Source organism: Gopherus evgoodei, chromosome 8 (assembly GCF_007399415.2).
Source record: "Gopherus evgoodei ecotype Sinaloan lineage chromosome 8, rGopEvg1_v1.p, whole genome shotgun sequence".
Lineage (NCBI taxonomy): Eukaryota > Metazoa > Chordata > Testudines > Testudinidae > Gopherus > Gopherus evgoodei.
This window is the reverse complement of record NC_044329.1, coordinates 31,534,615-31,556,618: the sequence shown is the minus strand read 5'-3', so window position 1 is coordinate 31,556,618 and position 22,004 is coordinate 31,534,615. Positions and strand designations below refer to the sequence as shown.

General features: G+C 38.3%; 1 protein-coding gene across 1 annotated transcript in view; it reads right to left on the bottom strand.

The window, feature by feature from the left end:
• Positions 1-22,004, bottom strand: part of DOCK2 (dedicator of cytokinesis 2) — a 525,760-nt gene that overhangs the window by 54,053 nt on the left and 449,703 nt on the right. The window contains exons 34-39 of the mRNA XM_030573060.1: positions 16,087-16,172; positions 8,718-8,874; positions 5,803-5,843; positions 4,367-4,457; positions 3,160-3,279; positions 362-451 (exon numbers count right to left, since the gene is read on the bottom strand). Of these exons, the coding sequence (XP_030428920.1) occupies positions 362-451; positions 3,160-3,279; positions 4,367-4,457; positions 5,803-5,843; positions 8,718-8,874; positions 16,087-16,172 (585 nt within the window). The remainder of the gene's footprint in view (positions 1-361; positions 452-3,159; positions 3,280-4,366; positions 4,458-5,802; positions 5,844-8,717; positions 8,875-16,086; positions 16,173-22,004) is intronic.

Below are 22,004 nucleotides of genomic sequence, written 5' to 3'. Positions count from 1 at the left end.
CCTTGAGGTAAATTTTAAACCCTGCAAGTCAATTAATGCAAGGTAATCACTCCTGGGATTTGCTTTGTCTCATGTAATCTTATCTCTAGAATAGTGTCAAATGACTAAATATGCATACATACATATATAATAATTAACCACTTTTATAAGGCTCTTTAACACAGGAACTTTATTTTTTAATATGTCAAACTTCAAGGCATCATCAGTGACAAAGTAAAGAATGTGAAATAATCTAAAAATGAATATGGATCACAAATTCCTATGGACTCTTCAAAAACTTGTCTACTTATATATCATTTGAGAATTCAAAAATATTTATTTATGTTCCTGAAATGTTTTAGAGACCCATGTGTGTTCTTACCAGGTTCTGGCTTAGAAGTTCATAGTCAAAAACTTCCATTTCATACTGCTCTGCTAGCTCTTTGCATAAGGATATTGATTCTTCCCACATCTGCAAAGTAACCACATATTCTAAAATAAAATTACACAAGTACAATTGAATACCAACAAATAAGGTTTTAAGGAACCACTATTTAACTATATATCCTTATTGATTAGGCTTTCTCTAAGCTGCAGTTATCTATTAACTGCACATATAGAATGGAAGACTCAAGGCACCCTTAATTCCAGGAGAGCATCTTAATGTGCAGAGTAAAAATATTTTACGGTTCATTATAGATAGGAACAAGTGAGTCTCCTTTACAGTTACAAGACCACCACCAAAAATCATCTGACCTTTCAGTATCCTCCAAACATAGGTACAGCATCTCCAAGGGCTCAGACACAAACTCCCTGCACATTATACTGTGCTTTCTAGCGGCCCAATCCTGTAATCTATGCTCCCATAAGCAGTCCTTGTTCAGGTGAAATGTCCTTTTTAGCTAAATGATCTTGAGACCAAACCACTGCCTGCCCATGAGACAGCAGCTTATTTCATTCCTCACAACATAATTTCTGTCTCAAGAAGAAACACTGGAAGGAAGGCATGCTGCGATGGACCTAGTGAGCCAAATTTTCCAGTCTGCTAAGGACATTTTGCTGTAAGCCTCTCACAGTGATTTTAAAGCAGCTAGGAGACAGCAGGTGGACATCTCCCCCTCTGCGGAAACACTGCTTGCTAGCAGAACATTGGCTTTGCTGCCTTCTGCACCATACACCCCTTACTCCAGCCCAGATAAGGGAAAGGAGGGAACATGCTGGGGATGGGATGGCAGGAAAAGCACTGCTATATCTGATCCTCCACTGATATAAGATCACTGCTAGTCTCATGAATTGGGGCCAGTCCTGCACATCTGTAACCTACACTTGGATTGGGCAGCCTTGAATCAGAGAGGTGCTACCAGCTCCTGCAGCAATCTGTCCAAGCAGAGCTTGGCTGAAGTGGAATCAGAATGCCAGGGTTGGAAGAGACCTCAGGAGGTCATCTAGTCCAACCCCCTGCTCAAAGCAGGACCAATCCCCAGACAGATTTTTGCCCCAGACCCTTAAATGGCCCCCTCAAAGATTGAACTCACAACCCTGGGTTTAGCAGGCCAATGCTCAAACCACTGAACTATTCCTCTCCCCCCCTGAGAATTAAAGCTATTGTGTATCTAGGGTTATGGTGCATGGAGAGGTATTGCTACACTGTCACTATTTCAAATGCATATAGACAGACTGCTGGATAACAGTTAAATAGCACTGCACTGTCTGTGCCACAGTACAGTAATGAGATAGTGCAGAAGCATTAGAAGTTTCCTATCCAAAAGGCTAACATTGGGGAAATAAGTTGATACCAGCTCAGGACAAACAGTGGAACAAGAAAAAGTAAAGGAGCAATGGTTGGTCATTGTAGGTGAACTGCATCATTCAACAGGTGGGATTGAAGATGTTCTTTTGAAGATCAGAAATGATATTTGCCATACATCAGCTGAGCTTCACCCAGACATAGAATAAGAAAAGATTTACATGGTCACCATGTTCAGTGTTTTCCACTGCAAAATTATTCCCTACTTTATGTTGTCCAGTACTTTGCTCATTCTCATTTTCAAGGGTTCTATGATGGGGTATCCACCCCACCGAGGATTGACAGGGGTTGAGATGGTCAGGTAGGCCAATTATCTCCACAGGATATCTGCACCTGGAGGAGGAGCCAGGGAGCAGGGAACTAATTGAAAACAGGCACAGCTGGTCAGGAACAGGTGGAACCTATAAAGGTAGGTTGCAGCTTCTGGATAAGGGCAGTCACTCCCTGGGAAGAAGATTTGGAGCTGGTAGACTGAGAGGAATGATGGGAACCCAGTAGTGTAGGAAGCAGTCCAGGGAAGGAGTAGTGAGGTTGAGAGAGGAAAACCCAGAACTGCTGACCTGAAGGCCCTTGGACTGGTACCTGGAGTAGAGGACAGTCCGGGGTTCCCCTAGGAGCCACTGAGGCCATGGCAGTGAATGGGAAGATTGCTAATGCAGAGAGAGACATTGAAAGACTTTGGTAACTGGGAAGGGGGAACGCTGAGTACCTAGCTGGAAGACAAAGTCACAAAGAGGTTGCTATGGGTCCTGGAGCGAGCAAGAGGGAGGGAGAGGGATGGAGTGTAAACCGGGAAAGGGGGCATCTGCCCCAAGAGCTAATCCCCAGAGCACCCCATGACAGGTTCAATCATGGAGTTAAAGGGACCTTTACTATTGGACATCAAAAGATGGAGAATCAAGACTGTAAAAAGGTATTTGGTAGCCTATATATGACTTGTGTGTTGACCACTTGTCTAAAACCACATCTATCTTTCTGAGATATCCTGTGTATTTTGAGGAAGAGGATAGTGTGATGGAAGAATAAGAACTGAATTAACTATCAGTTTCTTGTTAATGGAAAGTTCATTGCATGTCTGTACTTATTTTATTTATGTTGGGCAACGTGCTATTTCATTGTTTTGCCTGAGCTAAGAAAAACTAGATTGGATGTCAGTTACAAACATTAGTCTTCTTTCTTTGTATATTTATATGACAAATTTATTAAAAAAGAGTTGTCTATAATGAATCTCCTTTTAGATGAAATTTTTACTTATGACCCACATTTCCAAAATGATTTTACCACATAGCCAAACAGATGTTTTGTTATAATAAAATGATTGTTAAAGGCCAGTGTTGCATAACGTAACACAGTCAGAATGTTAAAACAGTTACCTTTCCCTTGTCAAAGTATTCTATAATTTTTTCATACAAGTTCTCTTTCAACTGTCGATGAGTCTGTGAATACTGGAATTCTGTTTGCATAACTTGAGGTGCACACTGTTCATCGGACCACTGTGAGAAAAACATTAGAAAACACGTACTTTTGGAGGCAAAGTAAAAAAATGTTAAGTTTCTTCTGCATTTCCCTAACATCCAGAGAGTAGGGAAATACCACGGTAAGCATGCACATATTTCAACATGTTCCTGAATAACTGGTTGATGTTGGTACCTAGAGTTGGTCAACATTTTTTGGATAGAACAGTTTTCCGTTGAAAAATGCAGGTAACACAAAATCATGTCTATTCTGCTGGTATGCTTTGTTGAGGAAAAGTAAAAACATTTTGTTCTGAGATTTTCATTTTTTTTATTTTTCTATCATATTAAGATATTAATTTATTATGTATATGTAATATAGATAGAATATAAAAGTCAAACAAAATGAATTGAAATGTCACTATTGAAACAAATGCTTTTCTGGTCCTGAATTTCATTTTTTCAGAACTTTAATTTCTCTGGAAATTTGAGCTTTATGTACCAATTTGGAACTTTTTTTTTTTTTTAAAATTAGAATATCCCACAGAAAAGAAATTAGTTTCGAACCAGCTCTATTGGTCACATCAGCTACTTAACTAGACTGTAGTGAAAATAAGCATCAGTTAAGAAAACAGGCAGAGGGAATTATTTGAAAAGTAACCCCCGTCATTTAAAATGAACATTTTAATATTCCCATATTGCAGTAGCTGCTGGGGCAAATTTAATTATGGCCCAATATTACATGTAGGTTTCCAATCTAGCCCTAATTTGGAAATTATGAGTACAGTAAGGTCAGAAAAAAATGCAGTAATGATGGAGGGCTAATTGCTCCAAAAGTCACACATCCTATCTTTACATTTTTGTCACAATTCTTAATTACCAATATGTAATTTTAAATCATCAGCTGAGAACTTCTAATATTTCTTCTCAGTAAGTATGCTCTAATTTTTATTAAATGTCTTAGTATTGTCAATTACCAGGAAATTAGACTGCTCCTAACGAAATAATTGAAATACAAAGTCTTTGATTTATTGTGTAAAACAGATTATACACACACACACATTTCTAAATCTGAAAACTGTGACAGCTCATTGTATACATTCAAATGTGAACTCAGTAGTCTAACCTTCAACAGCGAGGTATGGAGTAGAAGGGTGTATGCAGCTTCTGTATAATTCTCACAGTCTAAATGAAGATCTCGCAATTTATACAAGTATCTGTTACAAGGGAAGAAAATCAGAGTTTAAAAATATACATAGTGTTCTGGCAAAATGCATTAATGGCTTGCACACACAAGCACCCACAGTGAAACTCTCCACAGAAAAAACGAAAGATGCTGTGGAGTAACCACCCTTAGAGAGTGCAAGGTTATTTCGGGGGAAGCTATTAACTAAATCTTATTTGTCTGGGCCATTAGATTGGTCTGAGTTTCCTTTGTGTTGTGGATCTGCAGAAAAGCAGGGTTAACAATCAGGCCAGCTTTACCAGAGTAACTGCCATGCCTGCACCTGTGTGGGTAAAACTGAGATGTGCAACAAACACATTTGCTCCACATTTTCCAAACCCTGGTGCACTCTGGAGTATTATCAGAAATAGTTTGCCTTTTGACTGCTGCCAACTACCTGCCATTGTTATGTAAATTAATTGTTTTCTCCTGTGCTATTTTGCCCTAATTTTATGTGGATGTTTCATTTTACCCATGTAAATGCTACAGATAAGACTAAAGGAAGAAAAAAATTTTTGTTCCAGTTCCTCAGCTATAGTTGAGGAATGCACAACACAGTACATCAAAGGAAGGCATGGAGGTGGTGTGCATGTGGCTTGCTCCAATCCTGACCTGGCTGTCACCAAGACGGGTCCCTAGCATAAGTTAGAACAGCCTTCAGGCTGCTCTAAATTATATACCAACTGCTAGTGGTCCCAAGGGTCTATTATTACAATAGGTGGGTATAACCATGGCCCAGCCACATCTCCCTACCTGCAGGGAGGGGAAGTGTGACCTAGGAAGTGGTTTACCCTGCACAGGGGGACAGATTAAGGCTCTAAGTAAGCTTAGAGACAGCATAAAGTCAGGTATACGCTAGAAAAGTTTTGCTGGTGTTTGTGTGTGATATATAGCTCCAGCAGAAAACCATACAATTACAAGTTGAATATAGTGCTGCATATTTAGCACTGCATATATAGCATGCTCTGTAGTCTGAGCACATACTACAAAACTGGAAAGCAGTTTCTCCCTCTCTCAGTGCATGATATGATCTGCCTTCAACTGCATATCCAACTATATTCTCTTTATTAAAGAGAATGCAATGATTCATTCAAATAAACTTTATTCTGGAAAAAAAAAGTGCTGTTGATAAATATGTGCAATAGATTCCAACTTTCTGAAAGCTAAGCAAACAATAGATTAAAAAGTATAAATTAGCCTAAGGATACTATGGACTCATTGTGGATGATGAGCTACTAAGGGCATAACACAAATCCATACAGTATGCTGAAGACAGTGTGCATAAAAGGAATATTACTGCACTCTTCAAACAAAAATCAATAGAACAATTAACATACCTTATATACATCCCTTCACGGTTAATGTCTTTGTAGAAATTCTAGAGGGGGGAAATAATTACAGTGTTAGTTTCCAATCTCTGTTACTAAAATACATTTCAGGACCAAATTACTCATGCTAGGTATAATTTTCTTTTTAATTGTATAGACAGTGCAGAAAACAGAACATAATTCTATATTTTGGCACATTTTATCATTAAAAGTTTAAAACTTAAATTATGAATATCACAATTTGTGATATGCATTATTTACAAAACAGTCTCAATTAAAACCTGATAATATGGCTGCTTCAAATGACATTTTAGTTCCTTTCTAGCACAACCATATATAAAATCTTCCAGTTCACTATCACAATCCTTAGTGATGGCTCTTTTCTTTGTAAAGGGGAAAAAAGGGTTATCCAAAGGTGAACATTGATGTTACATGCTCCACCAGTTAGCTACTAAAAGGGGTTTGGGATTTCTGATGATGATAGATCTACAAATACTTCTGAGCTATTTCTCTAAGGAGGCAGAGTTCAGGAAGGAGGGCAAAGATTGGCTTTGAACATCTGAGACTGTTGTGGACCACTCTGGTTTCCAGTGTATGTTAAAGCAGCCCTTAGGACTGCTCTAACATGCCCATGTCAGAAATTATTTTCAAGGGTCTAGTTAGAGAATAGTTGGAATATTGTACACTCCAACCACAGCATCTCCCTTGCTGCCTATGCCCTTCACTGGAGACTGCCAATGGATTGGGGGGTGGGATAGGGCGGCAGTATAGGTCATTATATCAACCCTATGCTTTTGGAGAAATTCCCTGGTGAAGAAATCTTGCTACTATCCAATCCCTTTATACTAAAGAACAGATTTAATGACTGGTGAATGTAGCCTAGAACCAGACTCACAGACTTCAGTGTGACTGTTCTCATGAGTAAGCTTCATCAAGCTCAGACACTTGGTCCCCTGCTACCAGTGCATTTTACTGGCTTCTCTCCCCTCTTGATGATTTAAATGTAGCATTTCTGACTTGCAAACTGCATTTAGTTGCCAGTCTAGTGGGTAGATACTTTCTTCCCCAGAGCCCGGCATTGGAGGAGGAGTTGAAAAGGGGGAAAAGTACAAAAGAACTCTCCTCATCCCCCACCCCAAGGGAAATAAAGTGTCTACACATGTTAAAAAAAACTCTGAATAGTGGACAGTTAAAACATTTCAAGAGATCAAATGGATAAAACATGCCACAAGCCAAATTAAAGGGCTGAATTAATGATCAAAGATGTGCTTGCTTTCTGGATACATAGCCCTTGGCTAATTGACAACTAAGGGCATATGTGGTAACTATCTGTATATATGAAGGGGGCAAACACCAAGAAGAGAGATTTTCTTAGGATGGGTCAAAGAGTGTACAGCAGAATGAAGCTGGGCACAGGAAATGTAAGATGAATTCAGGAGAGTCTTCCTAGAGTTTCTTATGTTTTGTTGAAAAATGTGTGTGTGAGAGAGAGAAAGGGCATGGAAGGGAAGAAATGGCAACATTTTGTGCACAAAGGCTTTTCATTTTCCAATCAGCTCTGCCTCACAGTGAGGTTCTGCAGACTGCATCAGAGTTTAAGGACAGCGAAAGATGCAACAACATTTGGATATAAAACCTCATGCTTGAGAATTTAAAACAGTGTCTAATTATTAAGCATTAGGATGAAACCTTCCCCAGGGCAGATTATCCCATATTTGCGGATTAAGGAGTTTCTTTAAGCATCTGTTGCTGGCCACTGTCAGAGCTGGATGGACATCAGGTCTGATCCAGTCTGTCAATTCCTGTGAATGAGGATAAGAGTGCAGTTCAGGGTATATGAATGTGAAGAATGAGACGTGCAGATTATGAATGTTTGTTTGTTGGAAGAGGGAAGGGAGTTTGTTACTCCAGCGCCTCAGCTTCATGTGTTTATGTATATGGGTGGTGAGGTGCAAAAATGAAGGCTGCTTTGGAGATTATTGATGGTAGGCTTCACTGCTGATATCATGGTTTTCTAGTGATTGTTTTGTTTAGAAAAATACTTGTTTAACTCAATTAAGGTTGATTGTGTTTTGTAGGGTGATTTCTTTGTTTTTTAAGAAAGTAGGGCAATGTGTTATATGGTGTAGGGGAGTATTTGCCAGGGAGGCCAGCAGGAGACGCAATGGGAGCGTGATCAGAGAAATAGGACTGTAGCAGCAAGGCTGTATCACTAAAAGCCTTGTAGCATGGCCATAGCCTTACAAGAGGATTGCATATGGAGAAAAATCCTCCGTAACAGAGCTATTAGCTCCAACTAGCAGGCCACTGTACTTTCAAGTTTGCTTTCTCTGCGTGACCCTGATGTTAGATGCTGAGACATGATAGAAAAAGAGAAAGGAGAGCCTCTTGGCTGGCTACAAATAGGAGTGAGTCTTCACGGCTGTATCCCACCTGTCCCTTGTTTCTTTGAGGAGGTCAGAAGAAAGTGTTCTCTGATACTTGATCTGTTCCCTAGCTGGGATGAGGGAGGGTCGAGAGTGTATGTGGATTTTTCCTTCCTGTGAATAACTCCAGTGCCTCCTAATGCTGCTGCTCAGAGCTTTGCCATGCAGCAGCAAGAGTAGCATTATATGAGTTTCACTAATATTTCTAGATAGGCCAAAGTAGTATGAATTTCATTTTGCTGCTGCCTAGCAAAGTTACGAGCAGCAGCAGTGGCAGTGACTGTCTGCAGACTCAGGAAAACATCAATTCAGATTTGGAAGGCTCTCCCTGCAACATAAAGGTAGAAAATATTTTTAAAAAACTTAAATTTTCAACACTGCATAAATTGATGTCTTAAGTCACTCATTTCCTTGGGCAAGCTTTATATTTGCCATTGGTGAGTAGATTTTTGAAGCCCTTTTCCAGTTTTATACTTTATTTTGCAGGGAGACACATACCAATAAGTTGACAGTGCAGCTCATGCGGTTGTCCTTGCTCTCATCATTCATCACTGTTCGGTAATCCAGCAGCTTTTCCAAAAGCCCTTTAACTAGGTTTACAAAATTTTCAACTGTCTTGGAAATGTCACAATACGCTGAAGAACATTCCATGAGTCTGCAAACAAAGAGAGAAAATTGCTTTACGCTATGTTAAAACAGCTGCCCCCTGAGCTGAGATGCTTTGGGGCAAACACTATATTACAATGATGATAACTATATTACAGTATCGATCATAAAACAGGCATAGAGTGTATTTGAGATTCCCTTTGTGGTTTGATAATCTAAACATTTAAAAGTTGGATGGGGAACAAGTCCAAACAAAGAATGGAATGTTTACTTTTCTTGTTTGGAACACAACTACAATTTCAAGGGTGCAGGTGTGTACGAATGTGCTTTGCCGGGGTCCCATTATTTCCCTTACCCTTCACTAATTGCAAAGTCAATGTGTTACAAAAACCTTCCCTTACATGAGTCCTGACATCAGCCAGAACGGATTGCTGGAAGATGTTGTGGCAGTCGAGTATAGTGTCACCCACCCCACTGCCAGTTGGATGGGTGAATTTAGATGCCAAACCAGAATTCCAGCTCTATCCTGTGTTCTGTAAGGACATTTTACAGGTGTGTAACATACTCCATGAGGACTTCAGAAATACACCTCATTTTGGATTTCATAAGTACACAAACTTTTGGGGATAAAGTAAAGCAACAACAAAAATTTCAGCAAGCATACATAATAGGAGGTAACATGAAACTTAATCCTTATAAAGGTGTCGTACACAGGCACACACACACAAAATGTTTATATATTGCGTTCTGAGTGTACATCTACATTGCAATAAAAGACCTGCAGCATGGCCGCAGCATGCTCTGTCTCTTGGGGCTCAGGCTAGGGAACTAAAAATTGCAGTGTAACTGTTTGGACTCAGGCTGGAGCCTGGAATCTGAAACCGTGCTAGGGTGAAAGGCGTCCAAGGCCAGGCGCCAGCTCATGCCTGAACACGTATACCGCAATTTTTAGCCTGGAATCCTGAATGCCTGTGTCAGTTGATCCAGCCTCTGAAACTCATTGTATTTATTGCAGTGTAGACATATCCTAGATAGTTCCTGCTTCATGCTCTCATGGTGATATGTTTGTATATAAGAAAGAGAGAAATACAACTTGGATAATTTACACAATGTTCTGACTTCAGTTTTGTCATAGGACAGTTGGTGGTTCATTTTGCAGTTCAATTTTTAAAATGTGTTAAGAGATGGCCGAAGATCTCAAGTATTTTTTCTCCAATCTAAACACTTACTTTACTGTCAGAAGGCTGTGGGGTTTATGCACTTTATTTCATTACCAAAGGACACTACATACAGTGGTCATCACTAAAAAAGACACTTGCCAACTGTTTCTATCTTATGCACTTATATGGCTCCAATTATCATGGTACCTGAGTGACTCACAATATTTAATGTATGTATCATTCCATCTCCTGCGAGGGAAGGAAATGCTATTATGCCCAGTGTTAGATGAGGCAGAGAGGGACTAAAGACTGAAGTCTCACAGTCTGTGGCACAGCAAGGACTTAAGCCCAGGTCTTCCCAAGTCCCAGAATAGTGCACAAACCATTGGATCATTCTTCCTCTTTGTGTTACTGTTAAACAAACTGAGGAGATGTAGTTTTTTTTCTTTTGTTTTTCAAATTAAACATTAGTAGGATTTTCATACCAGTATAAACAACAATTGGAAATCACACTACAAAAAATAAGGCAATTCACTAACAAGACTTCATCATTGCTATTTGTCCTTAATTAGTAAATAAAAACAAAATAAAAAAATGAGAATAAGTGTGGACTTGACTGCTGCAGATTTAATTCTTTCCCTGTTTTTCTTTTTTTTATGATAAGTGAGTTTTTCACCAGCATTTCCTAAATTGTGTTAAACCTGCAAGTTGTCCTATATTATTTACAAAAGTGCCTAAATGACTTAGGAGCAGAAGACATTGATTAGTGGTCACTTTTTGTTTTTCCAGCCAAGTTGTTTAAAGGGACAGAATGATTATTGCCTTGAAGTTTTTTTTTCTCTTGTTGTTTAAGGACTTTTTTCCTAGGCATTCTATTTTTTCCCCTGCTTCTCTTTTTCACTCCATTATGTTCTATTTTTTTTTATATCTGAGTAGTTACATAGTTATCTGGTATATTCCATTAATGCTTCATATCTGAATGTTTAGAAAGTACAGTAAATTCCGCTGGAAAATTATGAAAACACATTGGCAGTTGCAGAATCTTCTCTGAAATTACACTGTGTGGCTGTGTTGAGCTGTTTCCTTGTTATACTATGTATTATTCTTGATCTCTCAATGTTTCATTAGCGAATTTCAATTTATATGTAAACAACGGTATTCTGTAACTTGTTTTTTGGAAAATGCACTATTTGAATTGGCATTACAGATTATTACATTTCTTGTTAATGACAACATGAGCTTTTGCTATTGAAGATCTATCAAGACTTCTACACATGTACGTATTCATATTAAAAGTTCTCCTCCAAAGATTTCCTACAAAAAAATCAATCTAGAATAGAACAAGTCAAAAATGGGCTATTCCCTCTGTTTTTACCCCACTCATTGTGTATGTGATACTCCCATTGTGTAATGTGGGAAGTGGGGAGAGAAAGAGATGGAGGAGACTTGGATAACTGGTATGGACTGATTGTGTTGAAAGATTAACTGAAATGCTTTCACAAAACAACTACAAGAAACTGCCTAAGATCTTAAACACATTGCAAAACACGATGTTAATTACTAGTATCTGCAGACACATGTGCCCTGAATCAGCAAAGAGCTTAGAGTACATGCTTAATTTTAAGCACATGCAATAGGATGTAAGCTTAAGTGATTCGTTGAATCAGCATCTGAAATGTTACTATGAAAGATATTTTAAAGCAAATTAATGATTCCTTCACTTAACTGCAAGACGACACTTTTTGATTTTGTGGTTCATCGACTTGATGACGTTACTAATATCTGAATCAAAGTAAGGAATTAATCTCCCTGCCATTATTTAGATATTAGTGATACCATCAATTCTTGCTGTGGGAGAACCCTGAAGTCACTTCCTGATAGGTGAGAGAGTAGGGATTTTCAGCTATTTTGTTTTAAAATGTTTATTTGTAATATTTCTGATATTTTCTTAAGTTCAAAAATGGACAGAACCCAGCATGTCCTTCATTCTTTCTTCTACAATGCTTTATGTCGGTGGAAGCAAACACTACAGGGCACTACTGTTTGAACAACAGAATGGTATTTTTCATCTAAAATGTGCATGTCACAACAGATTGCCATTTCAAGATCAAAACTCAGCTCAATTTTTTAATGTTTAAGAAAAAGTAAGTTGCATGCTGTGTGAGTGATGGAAGAAGTGGGCTCTTACTCAGATGAAGGGATGAGTATAGTTCAACTTTTAAATACTAGATTTGATAAAAATGTGCTCTGAGGCTTCCTAAATAAGGGATTTTCATAGTTGTCAAAATTCTGCACTTAGCCGGCAGTTACTCCAAGTGACCCTGGATTTGCACTGGTAAAGCAGAATTATGCTCACTAAATCTTACACTCATAGCATGAATTCATTTTGTCACATAACCTACAGTCTAATAACTATTGGTTACAGATGTTACTCCTGGATCATAAAATGCTGGAAAAATCATGTGATGAATCAATACTGTTTACCATCCCAGAGGTAAAAAAAATACTGAAGTTTGAAACAACGGGGTCTTATTGGTTAGGTAATAAATGTACCAGGCTGGCAGTATTGAGTTCTGGGGAAACTAATACCACTAGATCTGGGTGAAGCCCTCTGCCTTTAGATTGCACAAAGTTCCAAGGAATCTTTATGGCAAACTTTGGTTCACACTCCCAAATTATTGTCTTGGCCTATCCCAAATCTCAAGCAAGAGACTTGGACAAAACTCTGTAACCTGATTAGTTTAATCCTGAAGCTCAGCCAGATCATAAAATACTCATAGCACTTTGAAAAATGTCCTGCTGAAATATTTTAATGCTCTATCATTTTCTAGGAATTCATATATTATCAGAGTCCAAAATATCAGTTAATCTAGTCCAGGGGTTGGCAACCTTTCAGAAGTGGTGCGCCGAGTCTTCATTTATTCACTTTGATTTAAGGTTGTACATGCCAGTAATATATTTTAACGTTTTTTAGAAGGTCTCTTTCTATAAGTCTATAATAGATAACTAAACTATTGTTGTATGTAAAGTAAATAAGGTTTTTAAAATATTTAAGAAGCTTCATTTAAAATTAAATTAAAATGCAGAGTCTCCCCAGACTGGTGGCCAGGACCCGGGCAGTGTGACTGCCACTGAAAATCAGCTCGCATGCTGCCTTTGGCACACGTGCCATAGGTTGCCTACCCTGATCTAGTCACTACTATCTACTATATCTCCACAGAAACATTCACTTCTTTCTAAAAATCTCTCCTCTTGAGAATGACTAGTCTACTGTATTAATTACAGTGGGGGTTTCCAAATTCTGAATGTGGCAAAGCATAAATTTGTGAGTTATATACTGGAACTAAGAAACCTCCTTTGACATTTAGATTTTTGTTAAATACTTTTCAAAGTGTTATTATTTTACAACCTTTGTAGAATATGGAATTCTTTCTAGAGGATTTCCAAAAGCTTTTCACAAGTATTTTATAGGTGTGCTTAAACAAGAAAATTTAAAGTAAATATTTTAATTTAAAAGAAAAATGACTGCTCAATCACTGAAATCAGTTATTTCATTAATGAGTTCCTTTCCTTTAGTTTTCCAAAATATGGGAGGAAATATCAGCTAGTGATTGAATAAGGCAACTAAACGTTAGGATTCTCCAATACTATCCTTTGCGTTGCTCCTATGAAGTCATCTTACGTGGGCAAGTCACTTACCGTGGATATCACATTGTTTTCCTTCCTCTTTTTAAGATGGGTAACCTGTGTTGAAATTCCCAGATTCAAAGTTCTATGTAAACACACAGATTTTACTAGCTTTAATTTGTGAACTTCTCATAGTCATCTTTCCCCTTCCTCACGTGATGCTACCCTGTGAACAATTAATCTCTAATTATTAAGCACACTATATTGTTGAGTTTTGGACTGTGGCATCAGAGGAGACCTCAAATCTCCATTACTAATTCTCTCCTCTTGTCTTTTTTGGTTATAAGGAATCGTGATGGACAGACAAGTCACATAGACATACCAGCTGTGGATACTGATCCCTACCTTATGTAATGGATAAAACCTTTTTGTAACTCTGACCCATCTCATGACATTAGGGCCACTAAATAAAAATCAGTCTCTTGCTAACATTATTACATATCAAACCTGGTTTCCGAATAAGTCAAACCTCTGATTAAACAGCACAAAGGAAGCCACGTGAATTGCTCAGACTGGTAGGGACCATAACAGTAAGGTCATTGAAACCCTTACAATTTTTTTCTGGAAAAAGTAATAATGGAGAAAAAATCAGCTTGCAGTAAATCTAGGGACACTGGAGATCTACAGTGGGGTAGGGTGACCAGGTAGGAAATGTGAAAAATTAGGACGGAGGTGAGAGGTTATAGGAGCCTATATAAGTAAAAGTCCCAAAAATCAGGACTGTCCCTATCAAATCAGGACATTTGGTCACCCTACAGTGGGGTCATGAAGGGGATTGCAAACTGCTAGACAAAGTCATTCCAAATATCAAGAATACTCAGAGGTGTACACAAGAAAGTCACTTGGTTAATGTTTCTTTTCTTTACCAAAAACCCCAGCTTCCAGATGAGACTATTGACCATTAGGTAACAGACCTACATACTGACGTTTTCAGTTTAGGCACACTTCAAAATGCATAAGTATTTTTAATTTTGGGAAGCCCAGCTCTATAGAGAAAAAGCAAAACCTCTTCTTTCTCAAAGCCTGCTATGATGTATACAAGTTTAAACTACTTCCTTTTAACATTGCCTCAGATCTTTGTGTAGTGGCAGTAACTGTTGATGATCAGACTTACAGAGAAAATACTCAACACCACAAGAAAAGCTACATAAAATGAAAGCCTTAAATTGAACGCACACAAATGATGAACATGTTTAGTTACATAGGACACACAATGGAGTTTTGCTGAACCCCCGTGTATTAATGGAAAATTCCCCAAAGAAGGAAGCTTCACAGAGATCTAGGGGCATGTTACAATATCCTAATAAATTCATCAGAATTAAGTGTTCTATTCAGAATTCTGCTTGGAGAGAATATAGGATATACTGGGTTGATCACTAAATGAGAAGTGTTTCGGGGGCAAGGGGGGCATTGTCCCTGGGGAACCAGTACTGGAACATTTTGAGATTAACAGAGGCAAAATTCTTAGATTATACAAACTCACATGGATTGGAAGCTGACCTGCAAAATGAGTTCCTTCTTCTAAGGAAACCATTGTACAAAATGTAGACTTCAGAGAAAGTTCACAAAGTGCACAATCGCATATTAAATATGAAATACATGCATGGAAGAAGCTTCTTGCAGTAGACGTACTTTCAAGGATGCCTATGAATAGTAAAAGCAATGCACTGCAGGAAGAGCAGTTCAAAATAATTATGACTCAAATTTTATGCATGTTTGAAACAGAATTTGAGCAGCTCAAATGAGAAACCCAAAATGTCACAAGCTTGAGATAGTAATTCTATACTGATGGCACTTCCAAGCATGACAAGTTACTGGAACTTTACTTATTAAATTACAGCAAATTATGATAACTGCCATTATAAATCATAGCATAAGGTTGGAAATACTAAGCATACTCTCCTTCAGTGCCTGTATGATATTGAGAACTGTACGAAGATAGCGTGAGATGCCCTGTTCTTGCCAGGCATGCATGAACGCCTTGTCAAAGATAAAATATACAATGTGAAAATGTGAAATAAATACAGGGAAGGGAATGCAAAAGAACAAAAAAAAACAACCCCAAAAAACCCAAATATGGGATTCCTGAATATCCTTGATCCAGGTTATACAGATCCACTTGAGTGAAACAGGAACAATTATCTCTCTTTTAGTGGTCAACTGCTTATATTTTCTTAGAAATTAAGCTGTTGGAAAATACACCAAAAATCAACCCACTGACATTTCAATGAGCAAAACCATTTAAGTTTTTCTAAAACAGTTGCACTTTGTGCTTCATTTTTAGTCTCATCTTATACAACCATTACTTGGATTCTGTGTAATGGATTTATTTCTCAATGAAATTACCTCTTTTGGGGGTAGAAAAGATAACAAAATGGGTCATTAGGTATTGGTCTCATGAATACACTACTTACATTGACTCAAACAGCTGCATGTACTGCTCATCTCCACGTCCTCCTTCCACTTCATGATCCAAATTCAAAATTATTTCATTTTCAAACTTGAGGGAGAGAAAAAGACAAAACATAGAATAATGCACAATACATGTATAACAAGAAAAATCATGTACGAGAAAGCAAGATATCCACAGGTCAAATAAAGCCTAAAGTGACATGAGAAAAACATCACATTTTTCAGGCTTAAATGAAAGAATAATTTCCAGTTAAATAACACTCTATAGAATATCTTTAAATAACTTTTCCCTAGCACAATTGTTATAGTGCCTGAAGGATACCTTTGAAGTATTTGCATTATAGATTTCCAAACCAGTTCCTAGCTTGAGATATAGCACTTCAAAGTGAAACAGGGCTATTTTATTCCAGATTAACTCTGAATGAACAACTTTATAGAATATGATGTCTTCATACAATTGGTTACTCTCAGGCCACTGTTCATTTTTACTAGGAATAAGAAAAATATAAAATAGCAAAAATGATCAGAAATATATATAGCAATGGAATTAAAATTTGTGGAAGTGAGACATGTTTTCTCCTTTTGTAATCTTAGAAAGGAATTAGCCAAAAGATTAAATTAAGTAACCTAAGCAGTTACTGGTGAAATATAACACATGCTATACATAAAACTGTAGGTCTGGAAACATTCATCCAGCCCAATGATCCCAAAACTGACCACCACCTAACTGCTATTTGCTCTTCTTTAAATCTCTGGAATATTTCAAGGTCAGGAATATTTTTGGCAATTGCCCATTAAGGAAATGGAAATATTTTCTTCCATGATATCTGAGCTCAGCACTTTGCAGAATCAGGCCCTTAATTACAAAGAGTTCTAATGTCTTTTGCAAAGTACTAGTGTGCTGTAGCATTTGTCATTTATAAGTTCTTACAGTGCACTGTATAAGGAAATTGCTTTGTCATTTCGGAACCGTTAAGTCAATCTACCATGTTTAAATTCTTGTATTAAGAGTTTAATTAGTTTGGCAAGGACAATGCAGTATTTTATGTAGATTGCATTAAGTTCTGAAAATGGAGTATTTGGAAATATTAAATACATGACTATGACTCCTTTTATCTCAAAGGACCCAAAGGACTGTCTGAATGTTTAATGGGTTGACATTTTCTTTTACCATTACACAAGGTATTCATGGTATTCCTGGCATGCCCTTTCCTTACAATGGTGAAAAGGTACCGGCTCTGTACAAGGATCACCTCACTCAACATGTACAAAGATCTCTTAGGTATATAAAAGCAGTCGTCTTTCTGTGATACACACACAAACAGAGCACTAATTATTTTCCCCAGAGTATATAGAAAATATGTTATGCAGTTGAAACTATAGGGGAGAATTAAGACAAAAGAACATATTATACATTTTAATACTACTGCTACATTCAGCCAGATAATGCAGGCCCCAGATATACTTGTGTGAAACACATAATGGGGCCTCTCTAAAGATAAGTACTGAGGGCCTCAGTTTTATATGTCAGCCAAAACTTGTTTCTGTCTCTCCTTTCACTATGCCTCCATATCCATACAGACTTTGGAGGGGAAGTGTCACCTGTTGAATCTCAAATTCATCTTGCAGCTCCTTGGTAATTATAACATGTAATCAGAAAAAAAACAAACCTAGAGGGTAGTATGGTTGTATAAGAAGTCTCTTTGCTTTGTCAGAAGATTAGAGGTTTATGGTAATTTTTTTAATCTTATCTAATTTAACTGTGGATGTTCTCATTATCCAGATCAACATTTTGGCCTCAATAATACCTTGTGGCAATGAGTTCCACAGATTAGTTATTCATTGTATTGAAAAGCATTTAACTTGGTGAGCCATCAAGTTCATTATAGGTGTTTTATTAGGTTGTTCAGGTCTAAAAAACAAATATTGGACAGCTGAGACAAACACAACAGAAATAAAGATGTGGTGTTCTGTATAGATATGCATATGATATACTCCAAATATATAGTGCTGCTTTATACACACTGGCCCCAATGCAGCAAATAATTTAAGCACATGAATAGTCCTACTTACTTCAGAGTTAAACATCTGCTTAAGTGCTTTGCTGGATCTGGGTCTAGGGCTCTCCCTTCAGCCAAAGAAAGCTTGAGGCTGCTCAGTCTACAGACAATCCATACCATGTTGATCTGAGGTGGTCAATAGATTGGAACACAATGTATCACCACTCTCTGGGGACTAAGTGTAATCCTCTCCAACACTTCCAGTCTTGGGTGAAGGAACTAGCCTAAGGTCTGCTACAGATTCAGCCATTATACACTGGGAAGGATCTGGAATCTCACGTTGCTACTTTGGAGAGAGATTTTATATATATTTGACACTTCCTTCAGTTCCAGGTAAATCCACATCCTGTATCGAGACACTTCATTGTGCATTTTCTCTTTCAGTGTATCAGGTTAAAAAGTCTTCAGTCAGAAGATTCTGACATCAGTCTGCCATTTAATTAACAATTAAGATTCACATATTCATTATGCTCCTCCAGAAACTAGACAGCCGTTGCTTCTCTCTTGAGACTTGGCTAAATAGGGCCAACTGATGTCAAAGACCAACAGAATTCTTTCAGAGTATGAAATGATAATTATGCCAATCAAACTGCTTTGCCACTTACAGCACTGGTCTACAATTTTTGAGAAGTCGTCTGCTTCAGAGATAAAATGTGATATTTATTATGTATTTTGATGTGCTTAATTCAAATATGACAATTAAAACAACTGATTGGCTACTGTCTCTAAGATATTTAAGTTTTTACATTTTATGTCTATGTATATTATGTAGATAGTAGAGTTTTAATCATAAATTGTAAACCTAGGTCTTTTCATGTGTTTATGGTTGCTTTACATGATAATATTTCACCTGTCCTGTTTATGTAACACTTTAAAAAACAGCAAGAGTTATATAAATAAAATTTATTATGAAACAAAAGGCAAAAAACTATTATGTACATAGTTTAGTCCTATTCAGTGTCTACTCGGCGCTTGTTGGCTTGTCTCTTGTATTCATTAAATGGAGCATCTCTTGTCACTGTACAGCTATAGTCTGCAAGCATTGATGGGCTCCATTTGCCCTGATAGCCTGCCAGGAGATTCCACTGCTGTAGTCTGGAGCCCAACAACGCTGCCTTACTCTTGGCTAGTTCCAAATCCCTGACAAGGTCATTCAGTTCACCTTGTGTTATGAGGTGTGGTTCAGAGGAGGAGGATGGGAGAAAATGTGGGTCCTGTGACATTGATGGTTCAGGACCAGAAGTTTCATCCTCTTCCTCTTCCTCATCTGACTCAAGTGAGAATGATTCTGGTGCATCAGGAACTGGCAGTCCTTCTCCGTGGGATGCTGGGCGTATAGCTGATGGAATGTTTGGATAATGCACAGTCCACTTTTTCTTCTTTTGACACACCCTTCCCAGCTGGAGGCACCATGCAGAAGTAACAATTGCTGGTATGATCTGTTGGCTCTCTCCAAATCATTGGCACTGCAAAAGGCATAGATTTCCTTTTCCTGTTCAACCACTGGCGAAGATTTGTTGCACAAGTGTTGCAGCATATGTGTGGGGCCCACTTCTTGTCCTGATCTCCAATTTTGCAGCCAAAAGAAAGGTGATAGGCTTTCTTAACCATAGTGGTTATACTGCACTTTTGTGATGCAAAAGTCACTTCACCACAAACATAGCAGAAGTTATCTGCACTGTTCACACAAGTACGAGGCATCTCTGCTCATTTTGGCTAAACAGAAATGTGTCCCTTTGCAAAATCAAACACTGACAAATAAGAGAGCACGACACTGTATGTTTCTAGAGCTGATATAGGGCAATTTGTTCAGCAGAGTGATGTAAGCTTCGTTATGATTGCATCATCCATGACTTCTAGGAATAACATGATGCAATTCATATCATGTATGATGCAATACCAGCTTCAGATTGCATCATTCATTGTTTTGCCTAAAAAGCAAGTACTGTCCAAACCCAGTCACAGATTTATTCATAGATCCAGTCAAAGATTTATTTTAGTCATTTCTGGTTTAAATTGAGATCCCTTCCCTTTATAACTCACTTATCTTCCACCATTCCCAAGTCAAGGGTCGTATATACTGACCCAATAGCATATCTTGAAAACTAGAGCCAATCAACAATTTTAAGCATCATTTTCGTTCTCAGTGACCCAGAATTAGTAAAGTTGGACTACATTTATTTCAGAAGCATTTTGGCTGTAGAGCACTATAGCCAAAATACTGCAATTAGTACAATAGTTCCAATTAGGTGTTCCTCATAAGAGGAACACACTTATAAACTATGTAATTTGTAGGAAGTCCCCATATAACATACTGAGATGTGTCCTTCAAACCTGTGGAGAAAAATCCATGTGGTATTGAGACTCACAGCTTTAATTTAACAGACAAATGTTGAACTGGCTTTTAGGGTTGGGCTACTCACTGTTCAGTTTCTCAGATTTCCTTTCCTGAGCAGAGCTCACTCAATACCCATATGTGACTTCTAAGGAGTACTGGAAGAATTATTTTGATCTAGAACAACAGTTCTTAAACTGTGGGTCATGACTAAGCCAGGGCTTGTTTAGACTTGCTGGGGCCTGAGGCCCCTGCCCCTGCCTGGGGGTGAAGCAATTGGGCTTTGGCCTCTCCACTTAGGGCACCGGGGCCCAGGCAGGCTCAGGCGTCAGTCCCCACTCCTGGTGTCATGTAATAATTTTTGTTGTCAGAGCAGGGGTCGCAGTGTAATGAAGTTTGAGAACCACTGATCTAGAACAATAGGTGTGGGCTACTGCATCACTTTTCTAGGCATATAAAAGGAAATTCTGTGATTCAAGTTTTCTACGTCAAGTTTGAGTTTAAGAAGTGAAGAATGGATCAATGTTGATAAAGATGCACTCATTAAGGAGAAAATGACTAACATTTCCATCAGTTCAATACAGTATTGATCATTTCAGGAAGCACTTTAGAATCATCTATGCCATGGTGTTAGAAAATATTATGGAGCTGTACAGATGAAGGAATGAGAAATTAGAACTGTTCAAACTATATATATAAGAGCAGAGCAAGGAGGGGGAAAAGGGAAGGTGTTTTCTTTTTATTTTGACTAGGTACTCAATGAGTTAATGTGGGATATGTCTGCTGGGTTAACAGCCCTCAAGGACTCTTTTCTGAATAGGAGTACTTGTGGCACCTTGGAGACTAACAAATTTATTTGAGCATAAGCTTTTATGGGCGAAAACCCACTTCATTGGATGCATACAGTGTAAAATATAGTAGGAATATATACATACACACTCACACACAGAGAACATGAAGCAATGGGTGTTGTTGTAACACCAGGCCTGCTTCTGCATGTCTGCCCTGGCCTCCATGCTTAGATGCAAAGCCAGCCCGTATACCGAGCTGTTTCCTGTTATTGTCTTTGCCAGTAAAGGCTGAGGGTTGACCATTCCAGTAAGGCAGAGGCTGAAGTTTGACCGCTCTGTTGCAACTTTACAGATATTTTGCAAACAGCTTCCAGTAAAGGCTAAGGCTGAAGTTTGACCACTCTGTTGCAACTTTACAGATACTTTACAGATATTTTGCAAACAGCTTGCAACAAAATATCCCCCGCTCTTCGGGGAAACTCGGTGAAACCCTATCTATAGTTAATTTTACCTTATTTGGTAGACGAGAAGCCCCATATAGCTGTCAGCGATTTCTTCACTAGATCTTGGGAGGGGGGGTGTCACTTTGGGCAGAGAGGAGAACGCACCTGAGTCACTTGCACCCTGAGTGCACCCGTAACAGAGCCTGATCACCTCGAAGCCTCTCTCAGCTCTCGTGTTCCAATGGAGCTTACTCGTCTGCCGGCCGTAATGTTTTTGCATTGGTTTGTGTT